Here is a 23052-nt window from a genome sequence, read left to right on the forward strand (position 1 = left end):
GTCTTTAACTATTTAAGTGCCCACACAGACAGGCCTTGTATGTTTTAAAAAAAGGAATTAGTATTTCTTATACTTAATGCCAATCTAAATAAAAATAATAAAAAACGCTCCAATTCTCTCACTCACTTGCATTCAAATGTTTGCACAAACAGACAAGTTACAAAGTGGGAGGGTAGTAAACTGTTTAAGTAACTGCCCAAAAATGTCAATTAGAATAAGATCTGGCAAATTAATGACTTGGAAAGCTTGAGACTGGGTTCAATTATCTTTTCGATTCTGAAACAATTGAAATATGTTGATGGACAATTTCTGTCTTTTCTTCTGGAGTCAGCAGCTACTGGGTTAAAATTTTAAGTTGCTGCCTGTAGAACGTGGTTGGACGGAAAACAGGCAGGGCACAAGCTTTCAAGATGGCTGGAGAGAGAGAGAGAGAGGGCCAACTTTGGATCTTTCTGGTCTGATTCCAACCAGCTGGGAAGGAAGCAGTTTCTTAAAAACAGAAATTAGGTTTAACTTGCTCATCACATGATGTCTTCTCATAAACCTTCCAGTTACCCAAACATGATCATAGAAATCTGATTCCAGGTCCATTGTTTAAACATTATTGGATTATGGCCAATGCAGTTCCCTTCTCAGCCAGGCTCCACTGTCCAAAGTAATTGAGTCTAAGCTGAATAAACATGAATGTCCTGTGAATGGTTCAGGCCATGTGTCGTTCAAACTCATCCTTAATTGATTGTCTCTAGTCGACTACTTCTTGACAGCCCGGCACCTTGCTGATTATTTGTAGGGTACAGTTATGTGAATGTTCTGCCAGTTTAAGAGCTACTGTTAAAATGCCGTTGTTCAGCCTTTTGAAACTTATCTGGTGATTTCAGCCCATTCAATAAATAAAGTCATTTTTGATATAAACACAGGGAAGAATTTTCCAGCCCTTCCTGCCGTCGAGATGTTGCAGTCTGCAGAAGGCAACCCCAATGTGGGTTCCCTGGCAGGCAATACAAGTAAGCACTGACTTGGTAGGATAGGACATACTACATCCCAAGGTACTTCACATAAGGGTTATCCATTAAAATCTGACACTGAATCAACAAAGGAAACATTAGGGCACATGATCAAAAGCTTGGTCAAAGAGATAGGAAAGTCTTAAAGGAGGTGGGCAAGGTAGTGAGGTTTCATGGGATATTCAAAAGCATAGCAGGCTAGAAGGCACAGTTACCAATGGTAGATTAAAGATTGTTTGGACTAAGTCAGTTCTTGGAGAACTGAAGGAAATTAAAAGGTGGGGAGAGATGAGACTATGGATGGAACACATGAATGGGAATTCTAAATTGAGACATTGCTGGAATAGGAGCCAATGTAGGTCAGCAAGCACAGGACATGGCTGAGGGAACTTCATAGAATCACAGAAACCCTACAGTGCAGAAAGAGGCCCATCAAGCCTGCACCGACAACAATCCCACATAGGCCCTATCCCCGTACCCCCACATATTTATCCCGCTAATCCTCCTAACCTACACATCCCAGGACACTAAGGGGCAATTTACTATGGCCAATGCACCTAACCCGCACATCTTTGGACTGTGGGAGGAAAACCGGAGCACCCAGAAAAAGCCATGTAGACATGGGGAGAACGTGCAAACTCCACACAGACAGTGACCCAAGCCGGGAATTGAACCCGGGTCCCTGGAGCTGTGAAGCAGCAGTGCTAACCACTGTGCCGCCCCAAGAGGCCAGCTCTTCTTGTATGTTAGGATGTAAGCAACAGGACATTGGGTAAAGATGGAATGTGAGATGACAGAGGAATACTTGATTTTTCCACAGTTTTGAGGCCCTTAGACAGAGAAATGCGGGAAAAATAGAACACAAGTTTTCCTATCCATTTATAATTTAGTGCTGCCATTCTCCTTCCATCACAGCTCAATCGATATGACCAGGCTACCTTCTCCGACCAAGGAAAAGGGAAAGGATGTCTTTTATGTGACAAGGCCTCCACTTGCACGTTCCTCCCCGGCATATTGCACAAGCAGCTCCGATATCACAGAACCTGACCCCAAAATGATGACTACGAACAAGAGTATCTCCATGATGGACCTGCAGGACAGCCGGAGTATGAACAGCATAAGCAACCTCCAGACTGTTGGGGACATGCTAAATAGCAGTCAGGCCTCAATTGGAACTACAGTAGGCCTCAGGCCTAGCCGACTGTCACAGGGGAGTGGGTCAAGCGTGTCAGGAGGTCTGCGGTTAGGACAAATGGGTATCACCACGGATGGATTGCATGGGCAGTTGCGAGTCCCCTTGTCCTTTCAGAACCCCTTATTCAACATGACCTCAGATGGGCCTGCCTCATTACGGACTCCCGCCGAGCCTGGTGCTGGCCTCTTGGGTTACCATGGTTACAGCAAGAGCGAGGATCTTTCTGCCAACAAGCAGATCTTCCATAGTCACAGCTACAGTGATGAGTTCGCCCGGCAGAACAGCGAGTTTAGCCGCAGGCAGCTGTCACTGACCGACAACCTTCAACACATGCTGTCAGCACCCCCAGCCAACATCGGTCCCCAGCGGAGGATAGACCAGCCGCCGCCTGCTCCTCCACCCCTTGTCCGAGGAAAAACACAGCAGCTGACGGTCAGCGCGGCCCAGCGACCTCGGCCTCCGAGCGCCAACTTGTTGCAGTCGCCTGCCGAGCCAACACACGGTCCCAAGGTGCGACAGCAGTCAATCATGGCCAAAACAGATGCTCAGGCTCCAAAATCAGGCATCACCAAGCAGGTAGGCTTTCCAGGGGATCAATCCCCATTCCTATTTATCTGAAAACAATGTTCTAGCTGTTGTCACTCATTGCTCAGCAGATAGCCTTCTCATCTTAGTCAGAAAGTTGTGCAGTCAAGTTCTACTCCAGCTTGAACATACATTTTAGGCTGATACAGTGAGAGTGTGCTGCACTGTACGGGGTGCCATCTCTTGAGCCAAACACTGACTAGAATCTCCATTTGCCCTCTTGGATGGATGCAAAAAATCTCATGACACTATTTTGAAGAAAAGCAGGGAGGTTCCCCATGGTATCCTGACAAAATAACATCATTAAAAGAAGCAGATTATCTGATCATTATCTCATTGCTGATCGTGAGAGCTTGCCATGTGCAATGTGGTTTCCATGTTGTTTACAACAGTGACTACATCTCAGAAGTATTAAATTGGCTAAGAAGTTATTTGGGACGTCCTGGAGTTGTGATGGGCGCAATACAAACTCAAGCTTTTCCCACTTTTAAATATGATGTTTCCAGCTGACGCTTCACCCTTCTAACAAACAAAAAATATTGGACAGGCAGACAGTGGCTGGCCCACCGATGTGTCCCACACTGTTGTGATATCTAATGCTTCACACTACACATGAACATGAAAAGGCCACTGAGGACTTCAAGCCTCTCCCGCAACTCCACTTATTCACCTTCAGTCCATATCTCAATTAATAAAAAATGATCAGTCTCAATCTTGAAAGCTCCAACTGACCTTCGTGACCCAACTTTTCACATTACACAGAATTAAATAGAAAAGCTCAGAAATGCACCTTTCAGACCAACAGGTCTGATGTTTACCTTCCGCATGAGCCTCCTCCCACTCTACTTCACCTCGTCCTAACGGCATTTCCTTCTATTCCTTTCTCCCTCTTGTACTCATCTAATTTCCTCTTAAGTGTATCACTTCAGTCACTCTGTGCCACCTTCTTCTCGCCACTCCAGATAAAGATGTTTCTTCTGAATTCCTTATCAAGAAAGTGGGGATTTAAAATCTTGTATTTATCTCCCTCAGTTTTAAACTCCCCTACAGGTAGAAGCATCTTCTCTATATTTACCTCACAGAGTTCCAGATTTCTTCTGTCCTTTGTTTGAAAAAGTGTATCCTGACTTTGCCCTTAAATAACATGGCTTTAATCTGAAGATTATACCCCACCCCCCGCCCCCTCGATTTCCCCACCAGAGGAAAGGTTCTCTGCATTTACCCTACTGAATCTTATTAACAGCTCGATCAGATTACCCCTTGATCTTCCAGCAGGCAAGGGCACTCCCAACCTGGCACGAACCACACAGCCTCCAAGGAGAGTCAAGAAACCTCTCTGCACTCCCTAAATGATTGTTGTCTCCTGGACTCATTTCAATGGCCATGGCCTGTATTACTTGCCTTCCTTTGGTATGGCATAATGGTCAGCCCAGCTGAGAAGAGGCAGTTCAGCTCCTGGTTGAGACTACAGGGACAATTTAGCACTCACCATATTAGTCAGCAACCTGTTTTAATTGGTGAAAAGTAATGGAAATTTTACTTAGACTGAAACCAAACCTGTCAGAATTCTCACTTTACATGTCACCCATGTTCAAATGAAGGCCTCCAGCTAGCTTGAAGCTAAAGTCAGCAACTAAATTGTTGTGTATTGTGGCTGTGATGCTTCTGCCGTTATGAAACCTCTGAGCTACACAAGTAGTCCAATGGGAGGTCCACTGTTTGAAGATTGCAAGGCTATCAGCAGCATCACCACCAGAACCGTGGCCCTGCAGGATGTGGAATCTTGCATTGCAGAAGGCAGGCATTTAGCGAATCCTGTCTGTGTGGTCCTTTGAAAGAGGTATGTACTTGGTGCCACAGCCTGCTCCTTTGAAAGAAAAATGACTTACCTATATTGTGTGCTTTTCATAACCAACAGAATTCGCAAAGCATTTTATAGCCAGTATTTTGAAGTGTCAGGTCAGGACACCAGGGATAAGTCGCCTGCTGCTTTTCCAGTAGTGACATGGGATCTTTTCTATCCACTCAAGCAAGGAGATGGGGCCTCAGTTTAATGTCTCATCCAAAAGACAGCAATATTGTTGGTGCAGCACTCCCTCAGTACTGCAGTGGAATGTTAGCCAGATTTTTGTGGTGGCTTTGGAGTAGAACTTGAATCCAGAAGCTTGTGGCTCAGAGGTGAGTGTGCGACCCAGTGAGCCTTAACTGACACTTTTCCCTAATTCTGCAATTCCTTTTGAAAGTTACTATTAAATCTCTTTCCACCATCCTTTCAGACAGTGCATTCCAGGTCAGAACAACTCATGTTAAAAAAAATTCTCATCACCCATTTGTAATGTTGAAAATGATCTCAAATCTGGATCTTCTCGCCCTTCGGAGTATACCAACAACATTCAAGAAGCTAAACACCAAAAGCAGCCTGCTTCATGGGCATGCCATCTATAAGCATTCACTCCCTCCACCACTGATGCACAGTGGCAGCCTTGTGTACCATCATTACCATCCTTAAGACAGCACATTCCAAACCCACGACTGTGACCATCTGGAAGGAGAAAGGCAGTAGACACATGGGAACACCACCATCTGGAAGTTCTCCTTCAAACCATTCACCATCCTGACCTTGAAAATATATCGCTGTTCCTTCATTATAGCTGGTTCAAAATCTTGGAATGATCTTCCTAACAGCACTGTGGTTGTACCTAGACCTCAGGAACTGCAGTGGTTTAAGAAGGCAGCTCATCACCACCTTCTCAAGGACAATGAGGGATCATAGAATCATAGAAACCTTACAGTATAGAAAGAGGCCATTCGGCCCATCGAGTCTGCACCAACCACAATCCCACCCAGGCCCTACCCCCATATCCCTACATATTTTACCCACTCATCCCTCTAACCTACGCATCTCAGGGCACTAAGGGGCAATTTTTAGCATGGCCAATCAACCTAACCCGCACATCTTTGTGGATGGGCAATAAATGCTGGCGTAGTGAGCAACTGCCACCAGAATCCCGACGTTCACCACATTTTATTTTCTCATCCAGGATCTGGTCCCAACACACAGGTGTACTTAAAAGCTGGGATTTTGTGCTCCCATTCTTCTTGGACATGAACGGTGATGGGAACCCAAAATCTCACAAGAGGTCCACATCGTGTTATACATCAGCAAGAAGTCCCATTGCAATGGTCCCCACAACTCATCAGTGATGTAACAGGCTTCCCGACATCAGGAACTGCATGAAAATAAATTCAAATCAAAATATCAAGTCTTTACACCTGATCGTCCTTTCGCCGGACATTCTCTCTTTACCTTCTTCCATCACAATACAAAAACACCGATACAAAAGTCTGAGAGAACAGCCTGTTCCCTGCTGTCATCAGACTTTTGAATAGACGCACCTTATATTAAGTTGCACCCTAGCTATGACTGTAACACTGTATTCTGCATCCACTCCTTTCCTTCTGCCCTATGTACTCTATCAATGGTATGCTTTGTCTGTAAAGTGGCGCAAGAAACAATACTTTTCATTGTATCCCAATACATGGAACAATAATAAATCAAATTATTCATTCACCACACCGTCATGAATTACAATTGACCTTCCACAGCATGCACCCAGTGGCAGATCCGCTGGACAACCTCAGGTGAGTGCATCACTCAGGGAGGAGAGGGTCATGCTCGGGTAGTACCTTGGCAATTCCCCAGCACTGCCTCCACTGGAGAAGTGGGCGGAGCTTCTGTTTGGGTGACTGTATCGTGCTAGCCCCGCCTCTTCTCATGGCAATACCGGAGGAGACAGGAAGCCCCCGCCTTCCCTCTCAATGGAATTCCCCATGAAGGGGAAAAACTGCAGGGATTCCTGTGGAACCAGGTCTCTCCCACTCCATTCTATAACATGTCAGCGTCTATTTTGGCTTTTAAGGTGATATAAGATGCTTCCTAAATGCCATCTGCTTTTGTCCCTCAGGCCTCCCATTCACCCTCGACTCTTCACCCCGTCACCCCTTCAGAGCGCACTGTGGCGTGGGTGACCAACATGACTCACCTTTCTGCAGACATCGAAAGCTCGCACCTGGAACGGGAAGAGTACAAACTAAGGGAATACTCCAAGTCAATGGATGAGAGCAGGCTTGACAAGGTGAAAATGGGTCTGTGTTGGCAAGGAAACTTTGTGTTTTGGGGAGTTAGAATGATGCGGAGGGCTGAAATTAGAGACCTATTAATTGTCAGGCCATCATGAATTTCCTGAGGCCCACCATGAACATCAGACTAATGAGCTGGGTGTTCACAACTTGAATTTGGGGTCACTATGTCACCAGTAGGTTAGGCAAGTCATACAAGAAGCGAGGGAAGAAGCTGACAATTAACAAGGAGGAGATCAAGAGGGAAGAGACCGGACAAGGAGAGCAATGGCAAAGAGGGTGATCGGGCGAGGGAAGCAACTGACAGGACAAGATTATCCATGGGGACAATGGAGAAGGAAGGGATCAGGAAGGGAAGAACAGGAGAGTGAAACAATTGAAAAGAAATTGAGAGAGGCTACGGGTGATAGCGAGCAGGAGGCAACTAAATGAATTGGGGAGGGAGGGGGCAAACCAGAAGAGATCAACAGAGAGAGCCGAAAAGGTGATGAATGTGGCCAGGGCATTAGTGTGGGGTCAGGAGGAGCACTCTTGCACCTGCTGACTCAATATTCAGTTATGTTTTAACACATGCCTATCTTTATGTCTGCATCCATATTGGATTATTTACTGTAACACAGGCATAAAAAAAGGGTGGCATCAGCTGATTGCTAGGCCATGCTACTCCCAAACCTATTATGCTTGTCAGATTTTACAAGGGAAGCATTTTTATATGGTTAAAAAAGAGTTCTGTATGTCTTGTCAACGACTTTCGGCCTTCCAACGTGGATGGCAACTCATAAAAGAGGTGTCACGGTGGCTGATGGGGAACCCGGCAACCACATTCAGAGTTGGGCTGTGCTGCCACGGTGCAGCCTGCCAACTCACCTGAGAAACGATCACAGCCAAACCATGAAAGTCGCAGCTCTTGGAAGCTCCCTGCCTAAAAAGTCAGTTTGCACATCACAAATGCTAGTGAGTGCCAACATTAGCACCAACACTCCGCCCCCCCCTCCTGGCCATGTCATGCTGTGACAAGTTGTGTGTCATTTATTCCCCTGTGATCCATTTCCGCAGGGGCAACAGACCCAGTATGAGGAGGAGATTCTTTCCCTGAAGGAACGGCTGCAGATGTCTAACCGCAAGCTGGAGGAGTACGAGCGGCGGCTGATGTCACAGGAGGAACAAACAGGGAAGATCCTTCGAGAATACCAGACACGCCTGGATGAAAGTGAGACCCGTCTGCGCCGGCAGCAGGAGGAGAAGGACAGCCAGATCAAAGGCATTATCAACAGGTAACAGCAAACAGCCAACTCGACCAATTTTCTGGCAAGGAAACCTTCAGGGCCAGTATCACTTAATGGCATTAATATCGCCAAATCCCCTCACTGACCAACATCCAAGGAAGATCACCACTGACCAGCAACTCAACTGAAATAGCCACATAAATGCTGTGGCTAATAGAGCAGGTCAGTGTGATGAGTGGCTCACCGTCTGATTTCCCAAAGCCTGCTCGTCACCCACAGTGTAACGGAATACTCCCCAGTTGTCTGGAAGGGTGCGGATCCCACAGCACTCTATACAAGCCAGATATGGTGGTGTAATAGTTTTATTGCTGGACCTATAATCCAGAGAACATATGTTCAAATTTCCTCTGCTCTGAAATTAGTTTAAAGCAATCTACAAATAAAAAGCTGGTTTAAAAAGTTTAACTGGTTCACTAATATTGTTTAACTTACAGTTCTTACCCAATCTGAACCATATGTGACTCTAGTATGTTTGAAATCTAACTGCTTCCAAAGTGGCCTAGCAAGACACTGCAATGGATTGACCACAGACAAAAAATAAACTTCCTTCCTGGAGCCCCTTTGCCTCCAAATAATGAGGGACTTAGATCGGGTAAATAGAAAGAAACTTTTCCCTCAGTAGAGGGTTCAATAACCAGGGAGTATAGATTTAAGGTCAGGGGCAGGAGATTTAGAAGGGAGTTAAGGAAAATCTTTTTCACCCAGGGGGTGATGGGAATCTGAAAAGATGGTAGAGGTGAAAGCAAAATTTAAGAAGCATTTAGATGAGCACTCAAAATGCCAAAGCAAAGAAGACTACGCACCAAGTGCTAGAAAATGTGATTAGAATAGATAGGTGCTTGATGGCTGGCACAGGCACGATGGGCCAAAGGACCTCTTTCTGTGCTGTAAAACTCTTTGACTGTACGACATGAACTGCAATGATACACAAGGAGATACACCATCACCTTCTTCAGGTCATCTAGGAGTGAACAATAACACTGGCATGGCCAACGACACCCACACCCCAAGGATGTAAATAAGTTGGTATGGTGTATCCTTATCAAAATCTCCAAAGAGGGCACTGCCCAAAGTTCAATCCCATCTTTGCCCAACATCCTCCCAAGGGACATTACATTGAATATACAGGATAGAAACAGCCATTCAGCCCAATTCAAGTATTTATGCTTTACTCAAACTTCCTCCAAATCTTCCTCGTCTAACCCTATCAACATAGCCCTCAGGTTTTTTCATCTCATCTAACTTTCTCTTAAATGGATCTACACTATTCGCCTCTACCACTCCCTGAGATAGCAAGTTCCACACTCTCGTCACATTTAAGGCTGCTTGCAACACAACATTCACTTCCACAGTACTCTGGATGAAGTCAGTATGCCAGATCAAAAACAGTACAGATTAGATGCACAAAACAGTGTATGCATACTTTGTGCCAACACTAGACTTGCAAGGTAAACCTGGAACCACAGCCTGGATTTACTGGGAATGCAACATCTTCCACCAGGAAGCTTCTTTTAATTCTCAAGATGGGTTCTGACGTTGGATTCGGGTTTTATTTCTAATCTAACCACATTGTTGGCACAAACATATTTCCTCCTAAATCTGTCTCAACATCATAGACAGTGCAGAGGGAGCTTGTATCTAACCTGCACTGCACCTGAGTGCTTGATGGGACAGTGTAGAGGGTAAATTACTCTGTGTCTAACCCATGCCACATCTGAACCTGAGTATTAAAAAAATTAGAAAATGCTGAAAATACAAAGCAGGCTTGTCAGCATGTGTGGAACAAAAGGAGTTAACGTTTCAGGATGATGACCTAATGAAAGATCATCAATCTGAAATATTGGGCATGATCTTACCAGTTCACCTTGCTGGTTGGTCTGACAAGCCTTGACATGCTATGTTCCTGCCCCACGGCAAGAATTGACTACATTAACACCTACTTACCAAGTTCGGCACAGCTGCTTCCGCCTTCCCGAATATGCTTCCCACCGGCGAGATATCACGGTGGTGAGAATCATAACTGCTTTGCAGTAATGGGGACCAGGAATCATGGCCACGCCGAGGGGTTTGGAGGCCACTGAAGCTCCTGGGTGGTTGGGGGCATGGACGGGCAGTGCCTTGTTGGGCACCATAAACGTGCCAGATGCAGTGCACCAGGGGAGGTATCCCGGTTCACGAGGAGATCGGGGCGCCATGTGCAATGATGTCCGAGCACTATGAAGCCGGTTTCACAGCTGTCGAAGAAAGTGACAGAGCGCCAGAAGATTGCAGTGCCAAGCTCGCCCACAAGACCAACGTGGAGGACTCCCGTTTTCACACTGCTGTGACACTTTGAAACTTTTTGGGAAAATCACCACCATTAACTCTGTTTCTTTCTGCACATATGCTGCCTCACCTGCTGAGGGCTTCCTGCATTTTCAATGTTTATTTCAGATTTCAGCAGCCACAGTACTTTGCTTTTACTTGAGTTAAATGTTGGGTGTGAGGATGATGGAATTTTGCCACTGAAATATTGGGCAGATTGTGTTTGTGGCAGTAATCAATCATTAGCCTCTCTGGCTCCATTTGTGGAACAGATGTCAGGAACTTTCAGAACTAGCAATTCTTGATACAAGTCAACAAGTTCTTTTGAAGCCATGGAAACAAATGCAAGAACAATTCTTTATGTTACTGTTAACCCGGTTAACCTGGGTGCAATTTTCTGACCTTGCCGTGCCTGGCGCAGATCGCATTGATTCCTGTTGGAAGCTAAGAGTTGCTTGAAGAGGTCCAGGAATCAGGCCATAAGCTTTTTATGCCATTCTTTCACGCTGTTTTTTCAAAAAAATTAATTCTCATGATGTGGGCATTGCTGGCAAGGCCATATGCTCACATGGCCAATTCAGAGGTGGGGCTGGAGTCACAAACGGGGTAGATCTGGTAAGAACAGTAGGCTTCATTCCTTAAAGAGAAATAGTTAGGTTTTACAACAATACAACAGCTTCAAAAGTGCTTTTTACTGATACCAGCTTTTCATTTCCAAGTTTTTAAAAATTGAATTCAAATCATCAAACTGGTGGCACGGTGGCAGTTAAACCAATGATACCCCTACTCTCAGGTGGAAGTAAAATATCCTATGGCAACATTGTGAGGAGGAGCAGGTGATTTCCTTCTTGTATCCTAGTTAATGTTTATCCCTCAATCAACAACTAAAACAGATTATCTGGTCATTATCAGATTGCTGTGTGGCAATTAACTGCTGTGTTTCTTACATTACGTGGAGATGCCGGCGTTGGACTGGGGTAAACACAGTAAGAGTTTTAACAACATCAAGTTAAAGTCCAAAAGGTTTATTTGGTAGCAAATGCCATTAGCTTTCGGAATGCTGCTCCTTCGTCAGATGGAGTGGATATCTGCTCCCAAACAAGGCACACAGAGACACAAAATCAATTTACAGAATACTGATTAGAATGCGAATCTTTACAGCCAACCAGATCTTAAAGATACAGACAATGTGAGTGGAGGGAGCATTAGGCACAGGTTAAAGAAATGTGTATTGTCTCCAGACAGGACAGTGAGATTCTGCAAGTCTAGGAGGCAAGCTGTGGGGGTTACTGATAGTGTGACATGAACCCAAGATCCCGGTTTAGGCCGTCCTCATGTGTGCGGAACTTGGCTATCAGTTTCTGCTCAGCGACTCTGTGCTGTCGTGTGTCGTGAAGGCCGCCTTGGAGAACGCTTACCCGAAGATCAGAAACAGAATGCCAGTGACCGCTGAAGTGTTCCCCCACAGGAAGAGAACAGTCTTAGAAACATAGAAACCCTACAGTGCAGAAGGAGGCCATTCGGCTCATCGAGTCTGCACCGACCACAATCCCACCCAGGCCCTACCCCCACATATTTTACCCGCTAATCCCTCTAACCTACGCATCCCAGGACTCTAAGGGACAATTTTTAACCTGGCTAATCAACCTAACCCGCACATCTTTGGACTGCCTGGTGGTCTTGCCTGGTGATTGTCGAGCGGTGTTCATTCATCCGTTGTCATAGCGTCTGCATGGTTTCCCCAATGTACCATGCCTCGGGACATCCTTTCCTGCAGCGTATCAGGTAGACAACGTTGGCCGAGTTGCAAGAGTAGGTACCATGTACCTGGTAGATGATGTTCTCACGTGAGATGATGGCATCCGTGTCGATGATCCGGCACGTCTTGCAGAGGTTGCTGTGGCAGGGTTGTGTGGTGTCGTGGTCACTGTTCTCCTGAAGGCTGGGTAGTTTGCTGCGGACAATGGTCTGTTTGAGGTTGTGCGGTTGTTTGAAGGCAAGAAGTGGGGGTGTGGGAATGGCCTTGGCGAGATGTTCGTCTTCATCAATGACATGTTGAAGGCTCTGGAGGAGATGCCGTAGCTTCTCCGCTCCGGGGAAGTACTGGACAACGAAGGGTACTCTGTCCGCCGTGTCCCGTGTTTGTCTTCTGAGGAGGTCGGTGCGGTTTTTCGCTGTGGCGCGTCAGAACTGTCGATCGATGAGTCGAGCGCCATATCCTGTTCTTATGAGGGCATCTTTCAGCGTCTGGAGGTGTCTGTGGCGATCCTCCTCATCCGAGCAGATCCTGTGTATACGGAGGGCTTGTCCGTAGGGGATGGCTTCTTTAACGTGTTTAGGGTGGAAGCTGGAGAAGTGGAGCATCGTGAGTTCCGCACACATGAGGACGGCCTAAATCGGGATCTTGGGTTCATGTCACACTATCGGTAACCCCCATAGCTTGCCTCCTGGACTTGCAGAATCTCACTGGCTGTCCTGTCTGGAGAGAATACACATTTCTTTAACCTGTGCCTAATACTCCCTCCACTCACATTGTCTGTATCTTTAAGACTTGATTAGCTGTAAAGATTCGCATTCTAATCAGTATTCTGTAAATTGATTTTGTGTCTCTGTGTGCCCTGTTTGAGAGCAGATTTCTACTCCATCTGACGAAGGAGCAGGGCCATGAAAGCTAATGGCATTTGCTACCAAATAAACCCGTTGGACTTTAACCTGGTGTTGTTAAAACTCTTACTGTGTTTCCTACATTACAACAGCGACTACATTTCAAAGGTATTTAATTGGCAGTAAAACATTTTGAGGTACACCTAGGCCAAGAATGGAGCTAACTTCTTTTGCACATCACTGAGCCTCTACAGGCTTTTACAAACCGCAAATAATAACACGCAATGTGACTTTCACACAAGTATGATTTGTCTGTTGCTCTGATGATATGGAATGAGCTGGATACCACAGCAACCAGGCGCCCTAGGGTATTACAAAACCACTTCTTAAAGCCATTCTATCATATAAGGAGAACATATGTTGGTGGATTGTGCCAAATTGCGTAGGAAAACAGGATGTTGTGAGGAAAGGAAAGCATTCAACAAGGCCTACAGATACTTAGCAACTCAAGCAGTTGAATGGCAGATGGCATTCACAATTCTGAATTGTAAGTAACTGCAAATAGATTCTAAAAATAAATTTTGGGCTGCATAATGTAGAATTTAACAAAGAAAGGATAACTTTCTGTGCTCCCTTGCGCATCCTCAGGGTGTCCCAAAGTGCTTTACGGTAGCTTCTCAGTCAATTAAGTACTTGAATTATATTATACTCACTGTTAAATGCAGGAAATGGGGAAATCAGTTAGTGCACAAGTTCCTCACAACAGCAGTATGATCAGGTTATATTTTAATGATACTGGTTGAGGAATAAATATTGACCAGGCACAACAGCTCCCTGTTCATCTTTAAAACAGTGCCATGGAATCTTTTAGTTCCACCTAGGAAAGCAAATCAGGTCTTGTTTGTTGGGTGAGATTTTAAACTGATACTCCAACAATGAAGGGGAGCAGCAACCTTCATTTTTTGCTCAAGTCTCTATAGTAGGTCTTGAACTCTCAGCCTGAGGCAAGTACAACTGAGTCATAGCTGACCTCTTGAAGACTAGTAAAGGGTTAGATGCTGAGATACATTTGGGAACACAAGTCCATTTGGTTATATAAGTAATTATATAGGAACGGGAGTAGACCATTCAATCCTTCATTATGCCTCCTCTTTGCATCCTTATGGTTGAGATCTGGGCTGACTGCACGGTCTTCTACTCTGAACTTATTCTTCCCAGAACCTCAACACCAGGAGCTTCTCGCCAGCCTTCTCATTTTTCTAGTCTTCAATCCTTTAGAACTCTAAATTGAGTTTACCCGAGACCTGACTGCAAACTATTCAGTCATCTCAGCTGTTTATTTCAAACTTGGCATTATGGACCTTTACTCTGCATCAAGGTCTTAAACTTTACAAATAGCTTATGAGGCCTTAGCTGTAATATTGTGTCTCATTCTGGGCACAGCACTTTTAGAGGGCTGCCAAGACCTTAGAGAAGGTGCAAAACATAGCTAGCTGAATTATGCCATGGAATCACTGCCCTCCACCCTCTCCACACCCCCCATCCCCCAATAGCACTGTATTTTTATCTTTGTTTCAAATATATACCCAATTCCCTTTGAAAGTTATTGTATCAGCTTTCCTTACAGAAAATGTATTTAGATCATAGTAAACTCATTTCATAAAAATTTTCATCAGCACCCCTCCAGCTCTTTTGCCAATCGGTTTACCTTAAATCTATGTCCTCTGCTTACTGAACAGTAGAAATAGTTTCTGCTTACTAACTTATCAAAACCCGTCACAATTATGAATACCTTCCTTAAATCCCTCCTTAACTTTCGATGCTATATGGAGAACAGTCTGACCTTGTTTAGGTCTCTACACAATAAAAGTCTCTGATACCATTCCAATGAATCACTTCTGCACTCTCTCTAAGACCTTGGCATCCTGAAGCCCAGAATTGGCTTCAGCTGAGGCCTAACCAGCAACTTATAAAAACAGGGGTTTGTTTTATGGATATGCTTGCGGTTTGACAAGAAGTGACATGGAATGAGGGTAAATGTCAATGGCTCCTCCACCAGCACCCAAGCCTTCTCTCAATTGCTGAGTTGTGTTGCCTTTTGCCTCTGCCCACAGGTTAATGGTGGTGGAAGACGAGTTGAGGAAAGACCACGCCAACATGCAGGAGGCCATTGATGCCAAGCAGCGGATAATCGACGTTCAGGTACAGAAAATCATCACCTCAAAGATCAACAAATGACACTGAGGGAGCAGCGTCTGCAAATCAGTCTTGTCGGGATAGGACGGCTCCGGTCAAACCTCATCTGAACAAACTGCTGCAGATTTTCTCCCCGCCTCCCCAACTACAAGCAAAGGGGCTCCTGCCATGATGTGTGTCACAATTGGTCAGCTTTCAGTTTCTAATAAATACTCAGCAGGGAGGCTCCTACTACCATCCACCCCTCCTTAGATACCATGTTTTTTTCTTTTTCAGAATCAGCATTCGACCCGCCCCTTAAAATGGGCTGGGGGCAACTGCGCTGGCGATGTTCAGGGAAAATTGGCTGGCACCATTGCAAAAATTTTGACTACTTTCAGTGGCATGCGTGTCTTTGTGCAGTGGGGAGGGAGCAGGGCAGAAGTGGGGTGGCCCCCACTTAAATGTCCTCAGTTTTGGAAAGGCAGCTTGTGAGATTGTGAAGATGAGGTTTGACCTGGGAAATAGTCTGATAGTAATTAGGCAGGGTTCTGCCCTGGTTATGTACAAGTGGGAAAACCAGGAGGCCAATGGTAACCTCACATGCATGTTTTTGTTTTGTTTAATTCCTCTATGCGATTGCCCACCTCTGAAGTGAATCGGGTGGGTGGGGTATTAGCTGGCACAAGGGAATGAAGGGCGGGCATGCACTCTTTAAGCGGTCATGAGGCTGCTCACTACTACAAGGTGTGCAGCGATTTTGCCAACATACACTCAGGTTTGTCGCACTGTTTACACTAATGACCTCTTTGGAGTAAGCCAAACGTTGGTACAGTTGCCACTAGTTACCAAACCAGACCCGCCACCGTATGCTCATTTCTCCCTGCTAAAATCTGTTTTAAAATGCAATGTACCCCAAATGGATCCCAGTGCTCTGGCAATGCCTGGTAGTTGTCAATAGCAGATTATCCAATGGCAGTCTAGTCGTGCAGGAACAAAGAGAAGTAACCTACATGTGCAAAGGAGAACAGAATTCAAACAAGTCCACGGACTCAGCACTGGGTGATGGCCCCTCCCACTTGGTATTGTAAATGACCAACTGAACAGAGTACGGCCAAGTCACAAGCGATGGCGCCCGACTACTTGAATATATTGAGCGGTTTAAACCATTTGAAAGTAGGATTAAGATTACTTCACATACTGATAAATAGCTCCAGAAGGGCAGTGAAAGGCAAGGTTAGGGCAAGAGCACCGACTGAGAACAGACACAAATTTGGTAATAGAGAGTAAATTGGAATAGGAAAATGGGTGGGGATGGGGAGATGTACAAGTCTGGATAGGAGGAGGGTGGGGAGGCGGGTAGTGTGGATAGGAGGAGGTGAGGGAAAAAAGAGGGAAATTCCATCCCGAACTTGCACCACCCAAAAATATCACAGGCAGTTCTCAGTCTGTGAAGAGCTAAGCCTTCAGATGTTTAGAAAGCACAGCAAGGTTCATTCTTTACTGAGGAGTGACACAGGAGAACAACTGAGACCTGGATTTGGTGGAAAGAAGGGAGAGAGACAGGGACAATAATACCAAGTTGGGTCACTTTTTTAAAAAAATGGATGTTTGAAGTTGAATTCTTTTGACTATTCAGATAAGATCCGGTTCTCTTTTAGCTGCTTTGTGGTTTGAAGCGGTGCTGTGTTCTTCCCCAAAAAAACATTTTCGTTAGTCGCTGTGTTTCAGCTCTTATTACCTGCAGACTGAACTTCCAAAGTACTTCAGTATGTCTGTCAGTGCAAAGTCCTGAGACTTTGTTACTTGCCACAGATCCTACTGAGCTGCTCCCAATGGTTGTTGGTTCATGTGATGCCTGGTGTTATATAAGCAACAACTTGCACACACATATAAAATATACTTAATGTAGGTAAATGTCCGAAAACATAATCAGACCAGAGTAACACCAGGATTAGGATGGATGACTAAAAGCTTGGTCAAAAAGTTGGTTTCAAGGAAGATTTTTCAGGAAAAGGCTTAAAGGGAAGGAGATACAGGCAGAGACAGTTAGGGAGGAAGATCCTGATATTAGGACCTGTTTGGTTGAAGGTAAGGCCACCGATAGTGGAACAAAAAAGGAATGAGAATGCACTACAGATCAGAGATGTTTGAGGTCTCTGACAGTTGATCAGCTAAACAATATTACAAAGATAGGTAGGTAAAAGGCCCTGGAGGGATCTAAACATAAGGTTGAGAAGTTTATTAGGACAGTACCAGGCTCAGGCTGACCTGAGGAATGATTCCTGGTCTGTGCTGAAGTACTGATCTGAGTGCTAGTTAGTTTTAGTGTGCCATGGAAAGAAGAAATTAGCCCTGGGTTCCTACTCAGGTAGCCCCATGATGCTTCTATGTTGATGCCCTTTGATGAAAAGATTACACTCAACCAAGACCACTTTTGTAGGGGGAAGAATTCCATTGAAAAGCACGTCCAACAAAATTCAGGAGCAGAGGATGAAAGTTAGAGAAAACAGATGAAACATTAGTCAGATAGCTTGGCTGATATAGCTGCAACAGTATAAATTACTGTAGCTGATTTGAGGAAGGGGTGCAACTTTTGTAGAAATTAGATCTGTACAGAAATGTCCCAAACTTGCTCATTACTTTTCCTACTCCTCGTCCCATCATCCTACTCCCACCTTTCTTTAAGGTTCAATATCACCAAAGCATTATTTCAGATCATGGACATCTTTGAGCTAGATCACACCCATCTTTTCCTTACTTCCAGTTCCACATCCTGTCAGCCAACTTACAACTCCCTCTATGGATGCAAAATAAAACTATTTCATGTCAATTAACTAGCATAACCTATTGAAAAAAGCAATTTCTTTCAGTATAGATGCAAGTTGAAACATTGAACATCTGTCTATGTATTCACTCTTTTTTTTCATTCAAAATGATTGACTTTGTACTTTGCTGGTATTTAGGTAAGTGTAGATTTTGAGGTATCCTATTAACACAGCAATTTGGTTCAAAGGACTGGTTGCTATTTTGCTGCTGTTCCACACACCAGCATCAGTGATGCTTTCTTCATGTTGTGATTTGATAGCTAATTGATTGGCTGTTGGGTTTTTTTTTTGGGGGGGGGGGCGGTGCACAGTGGTTAGCACTGCTGCCTCACAGCTCCAGGGACCCAGGTTCAATTCTGGCCTCGGGTATCTGTCTGTATGGAATTTGCGCGTTCTCCCCATGTCTGCGTGGGTTTTCAAAGAATGCTCTGGTTTCCTCCCATAGTCCAAAGATGTGCAAGTTAGGTGAATTGGACATGGTAAGTTGCCCCCCAGTTTGTCTGTGTGAATGTGTGCCCTGTGATAGACTGGCATCCCATCCTGAGTGTATCCTGCCGAACGCCCAGTGTCTGTCAGGATATACTCTGCCTCGCAACCCTGAATTGGAGTAAGCGGTTAAGTGAAGTAATTTTGTTTGTGTTTAGGTACGTGCAGGTGTTAAGGAGGTGTCTAGTCATCACTATCCCATTCATACCATGGCTAGTCCAGAATGATTTGCTGGTATTTAGGTGGGTGTAGATGTTGAGAGTGCATCCAGTTTCCGCTAACCTGAGTATCTACATTCAGCATTAATGGCTGTAATTTACAACGTTTTGAAGAACTGATCGAATAATAAGCACTTTTATACATTTTTACAATCATGCCAGTTCCTTCAACCCAGTGGAGCTGAAGTTCAACTGATCGCAGATCAGGTCAGGCCGGCTGTCAATCGAAAAATAAATTAGACAGGTTGTATTAGGGGTGGTCCAGCCCTCATTGCCAATTTTGTGCCCCAGTTAAGGATGAATTTTAACCCCCGGATATCTCTACAGGATTTTTGTGAAGTGCTGGGCAAGATCATGTTTATTGAAGGAGCTAGTGCTGTCTAGTGCCATTTGAGACTGATATTGTTCATATTGTTATTCAAATGTGTCAAAAAATTTCTCAGTGATTTCTACTTCTGGCAGCTCAAAATCAGTGTAAAGTATGTTTGGAGAAGCAGTACAAAACTGGGTAGTAGAGTCACATCACAGGTGTGCCTGCTTATTTCTGAAGTGTTCTGCTTTGGGTACAAGAGCAAAAGTCTAAGGGTGCTGTAAGCTAGCACTAACACCATGTTGAAGCATGGCTATAATCCTGCCACATCAAATGAGTTTGGGCAATTTCATTCCAGCTTCAATTCAGCACCAGTCCAAAGACACAGCGCTCCACATCATTAATAACAACTGAATTTTCTTAGTCAGAGGATGGTTAACGAGCCAAACTAAAACAATCAGTGAAGTAGCCATTTTGCAGGTAAAATACTGTGCTGGGAAAAGTATAATGGGAGCTTTATTTTGTAATTAACTCAATCCGTGCCTAACCTGAAAGCATTTTGATAGGATAGTGTAGTGAGAGCTTTATCTAACCCCATGCTGTACCTGTCCTGGGGATGTTTAATGGGGACAGTGTAGAGGGAACTTTACTCTGTATCTACCCTATGCTGTACCTATTCTGGGAATGTTTGATGGGGACAGTGTGGAGGGAGCTTTATTCTGTATCTAACCCCATGCTGTATCTGTCCGGGGAGTGTTTGATGGGGACAATGTAGAGGGAGCTTTACTCGATATTTAATCCCGTGCTGTACCTGTCCTGGGAGGTTTTGATGGCACAGCATAGAGGGTGCATTCCTCTATATCTAACCCATGCCCATTGTGTTTGATGGGACAATGCATCGGGAGCTTTAATCTGTATCTAACCCATGCTGTACCTACCCCTGGAGTTTGATGAGGAAGAATAGAGGAAGCTTTCCTTCCACATTTAACCCATGCTCCAACTATCCTGGGATGTTTGATGGGACAGTGCATAGGGAGATTTAACCTATATCTAACCCATGGCGTACCTGTCCTGGGGGTTTTTAATGGAAAGGTGTACAGGGAGCATTAATCTGTATCAAATCCGTGCAGTACCTGGCCTGGAAGTGTTTAATGGGAATACAGGTTTGTGATTGATACCAAAAAATGTGTAGGAACCCAGCCTGTGTCAATGTGTTGTGTTTGACACTCAGTACAAGTGCAGGTGAGAGAAGAGTGGTTTGGATTGGATTGGCAATCCGCCTTGTGTATGAGACACCCGGTGATTAATACAGATGTTGTTTCCAACACAATGCTGCCACCTGCACCATCCATTTCCAAGCCAGAGTCCTATAAAGGATCTGTCAGGAACGGTAGCACAGTGGTTAGCACTGCTGCTTCACAGCTCCAGGGTCCCGGGTTCGATTCCCGGCTCGGGTCACTGTCTGTGTGGAGTTTGCACATTCTCCTCGTGTCTGCGTGGGTTTCCTCCGGGTGCTCCGGTTTCCTCCCACAGTCCAAAGATGTGCGGGTTAGGTTGATTGGCCAGGTTAAAAAAAAAAAAATTGCCCCTTAGAGTCCTGGGATGCGTAGGTTAGAGGGATTAGTTGGTAAAATATGTGGGGGTAGGGCCTGGGTGGGATTGTGGTCGGTGCAGACTCGATGGGCCGAATGGCCTCCTTCTGCACTGTAGGGTTTCTATGATCTTCTATGAAAGTCTTTCCACAACAACAGCTCATAAGCGACCGATATACAAGAGTGATGGAAGGGCCAACTGTACCATCATCACAGTACAGCAACAAGAAATAGTGATCCACCCTCACAATGGCAGAATGGCCTAATGCACTTCTGGCTGGTAACTTACCCACTCCAGAGCACACTGGAACCTCATTTATCTGAATAGAGTCATAGAGGTTTACAGCATGGAAACAGGCCCTTCGGCCCAACTTGTCCATGCCACCCTTTTTTTTAAACCGCTAAGCTAGTCCCAATTGCCTGCGTTTGGCCCATATCCCCCTATACCCATCTTACCCATGTAACTGTCTAAATGCTTTTTAAAAGACAAAATTGTACCTGCCTCTACTACTACCTCTGGCAGCTTGTTCCAGACACTCACCACCCTCTGTGTGAAAGAATTGCCCCTCTGGACACTTTTGTACGTCTCCCCCCCCCCTCACCTTAAACCTATGCCCTCTAGTTTTAGACTCCCCTATCTTTGGGAAAAGATGTTGACTATCTATCTTATCTATGCCCCTCATTCTTTTATAGACCTCTATAAGATCACCCCTAAGTCTCCTATACTCCAGGGAAAATAGTCCCAGTCTATCCAGCCTCTCCTTATAACTCAAAACATCAAGTCCTGGTAGCATCCTAGTAAATCTTTTCTGCACTCTTTCTAGTTTAATAATATCCTTTCTATAATAGGATGACTAGAATTGTACACAATATTCCAAGTTGCCCGTACCAATGTCTTATGCAACTTCAACAAGACGTCCCAACTCCTGCATTCAATGTTCTGACCAATGAAACCAAGCATGCTGAACGCCTTCTTCACCACTCTGTCCACCTGTGACTTTACTTTCAAGGAGCTATGCATCTGTACCCCTAGAGCTCTTTGTTCTAGAACTCTCCCCAACACCCTATTAACAGAGTAAGTCCTGCCCTGGTTCGATCTACCAAAATGCATCACCTCACATTTATCTAAATTAAACTCCATCTGCCATTCATCAGCCCACTGGCCCAAATTGATCAAGATCCTGTTGCAATCCTAGATAACCTTCTTCACTGTCCACAATGCCACCAATCTTGGTCACTTCTGCAAACTTACCAACCATGCCTCCTAAATCCTCATCCAAATCATTAATATAAACGACAAATAATAATGGACCTAGCACTGATCGCTGAGGCACACCGCTGGTCACAGGCCTCCAATTTGAAAAGCAACCCTCTACATGAATGCATGAAGTGAATGCACAACACTGATAACAATAAAAGATATGCCTGGACATAGCACCTTTCAAAGCCTCCGAAAGTGTCAAAATATTTTAGAGCCAATAAAAGCACCATTAGAAGTGTAATCACTGCTGTAATGTAGAAATTACTCAATAGAATACAGTGAATCTTCAACACAAAACCAACTGGTGTTTAAGCTCTATTTGAATCCCTTCATGTCACCCTATCACATTCTATTCCTTTATCCCTTTGGTATTTCACAAGATTCCCCTTAAATGCATCCTTGCGTATTATTTTCAGAGGGGGAAAAATCTCAGAACTCTCATTTGTGAGGGATACACGGTCTTGTGATTCCCACATCCTCCAATCTTAACAAGATCAGAAATGAATCTGTTCACCAGTCCAGAACTATGATCCTTGAACTGCCAAAGTAGGGTTGCCAAACCTCCAGAATTGGCCTGGAGCCTCAAGGAATTGAAGATCAATCACCAGGTCATTGCTGCATGCGGTCCTGGAGAAAACTGGTTGGAACATGAAAAAAGATTGTTTTTAAAAAAAATTTCACTACACCAGGTATAAAATCACTGAGAATAGTGTGAGGGGGAAGGGGCTGGAGGAAACATTTTTTGGCTGACTATCAATTGGTGATGAGTCTTTTTGCTTTCCAATTGGCATTGGAATGTAGAACTCCACTAGGATGGGTGTGTCGGCTGATGAATGGCTGGAGCGTGAGGGCAAGTCATGTGATGAAACCTCCAGGAATATATTTAACCACAGTTGGCAAAACTACTGCCAAGTCAGACTGAGCACTAAAGTAATGTATCTTTTAGCCCATGGTACTCCTCTTTTGCCTTATTTGGTGTGAATTAACAGTTTTTTCAGTCTCTCCAAATCAGCTCAGACACATTTTTATACTAAAAATTGTTTTACTTTGGGCAGCAAATTGTT

General features: G+C 44.7%; 1 protein-coding gene across 3 annotated transcripts in view; it reads left to right on the top strand.

The window, feature by feature from the left end:
* The window catches only part of LOC144496840 (ras/Rap GTPase-activating protein SynGAP-like), a 770844-nt gene that overhangs the window by 733971 nt on the left and 13821 nt on the right, over positions 1-23052 (top strand). For 2 of the 3 annotated variants that reach the window (XM_078217405.1, XM_078217406.1), the window contains 4 exons: positions 1920-2775; positions 6750-6920; positions 7981-8198; positions 15233-15320. In XM_078217405.1, coding sequence (XP_078073531.1) covers positions 1920-2775; positions 6750-6920; positions 7981-8198; positions 15233-15320 — 1333 coding nt within the window. The remainder of the gene's footprint in view (positions 1-1919; positions 2776-6749; positions 6921-7980; positions 8199-15232; positions 15321-23052) is intronic. The other variant, XM_078217407.1, reaches the window with a different exon arrangement.

The sequence above is a fragment of the Mustelus asterias genome, chromosome 8, assembly GCF_964213995.1.
Source record: "Mustelus asterias chromosome 8, sMusAst1.hap1.1, whole genome shotgun sequence".
In the NCBI taxonomy this organism is placed as follows: Eukaryota; Metazoa; Chordata; class Chondrichthyes; order Carcharhiniformes; family Triakidae; genus Mustelus; species Mustelus asterias.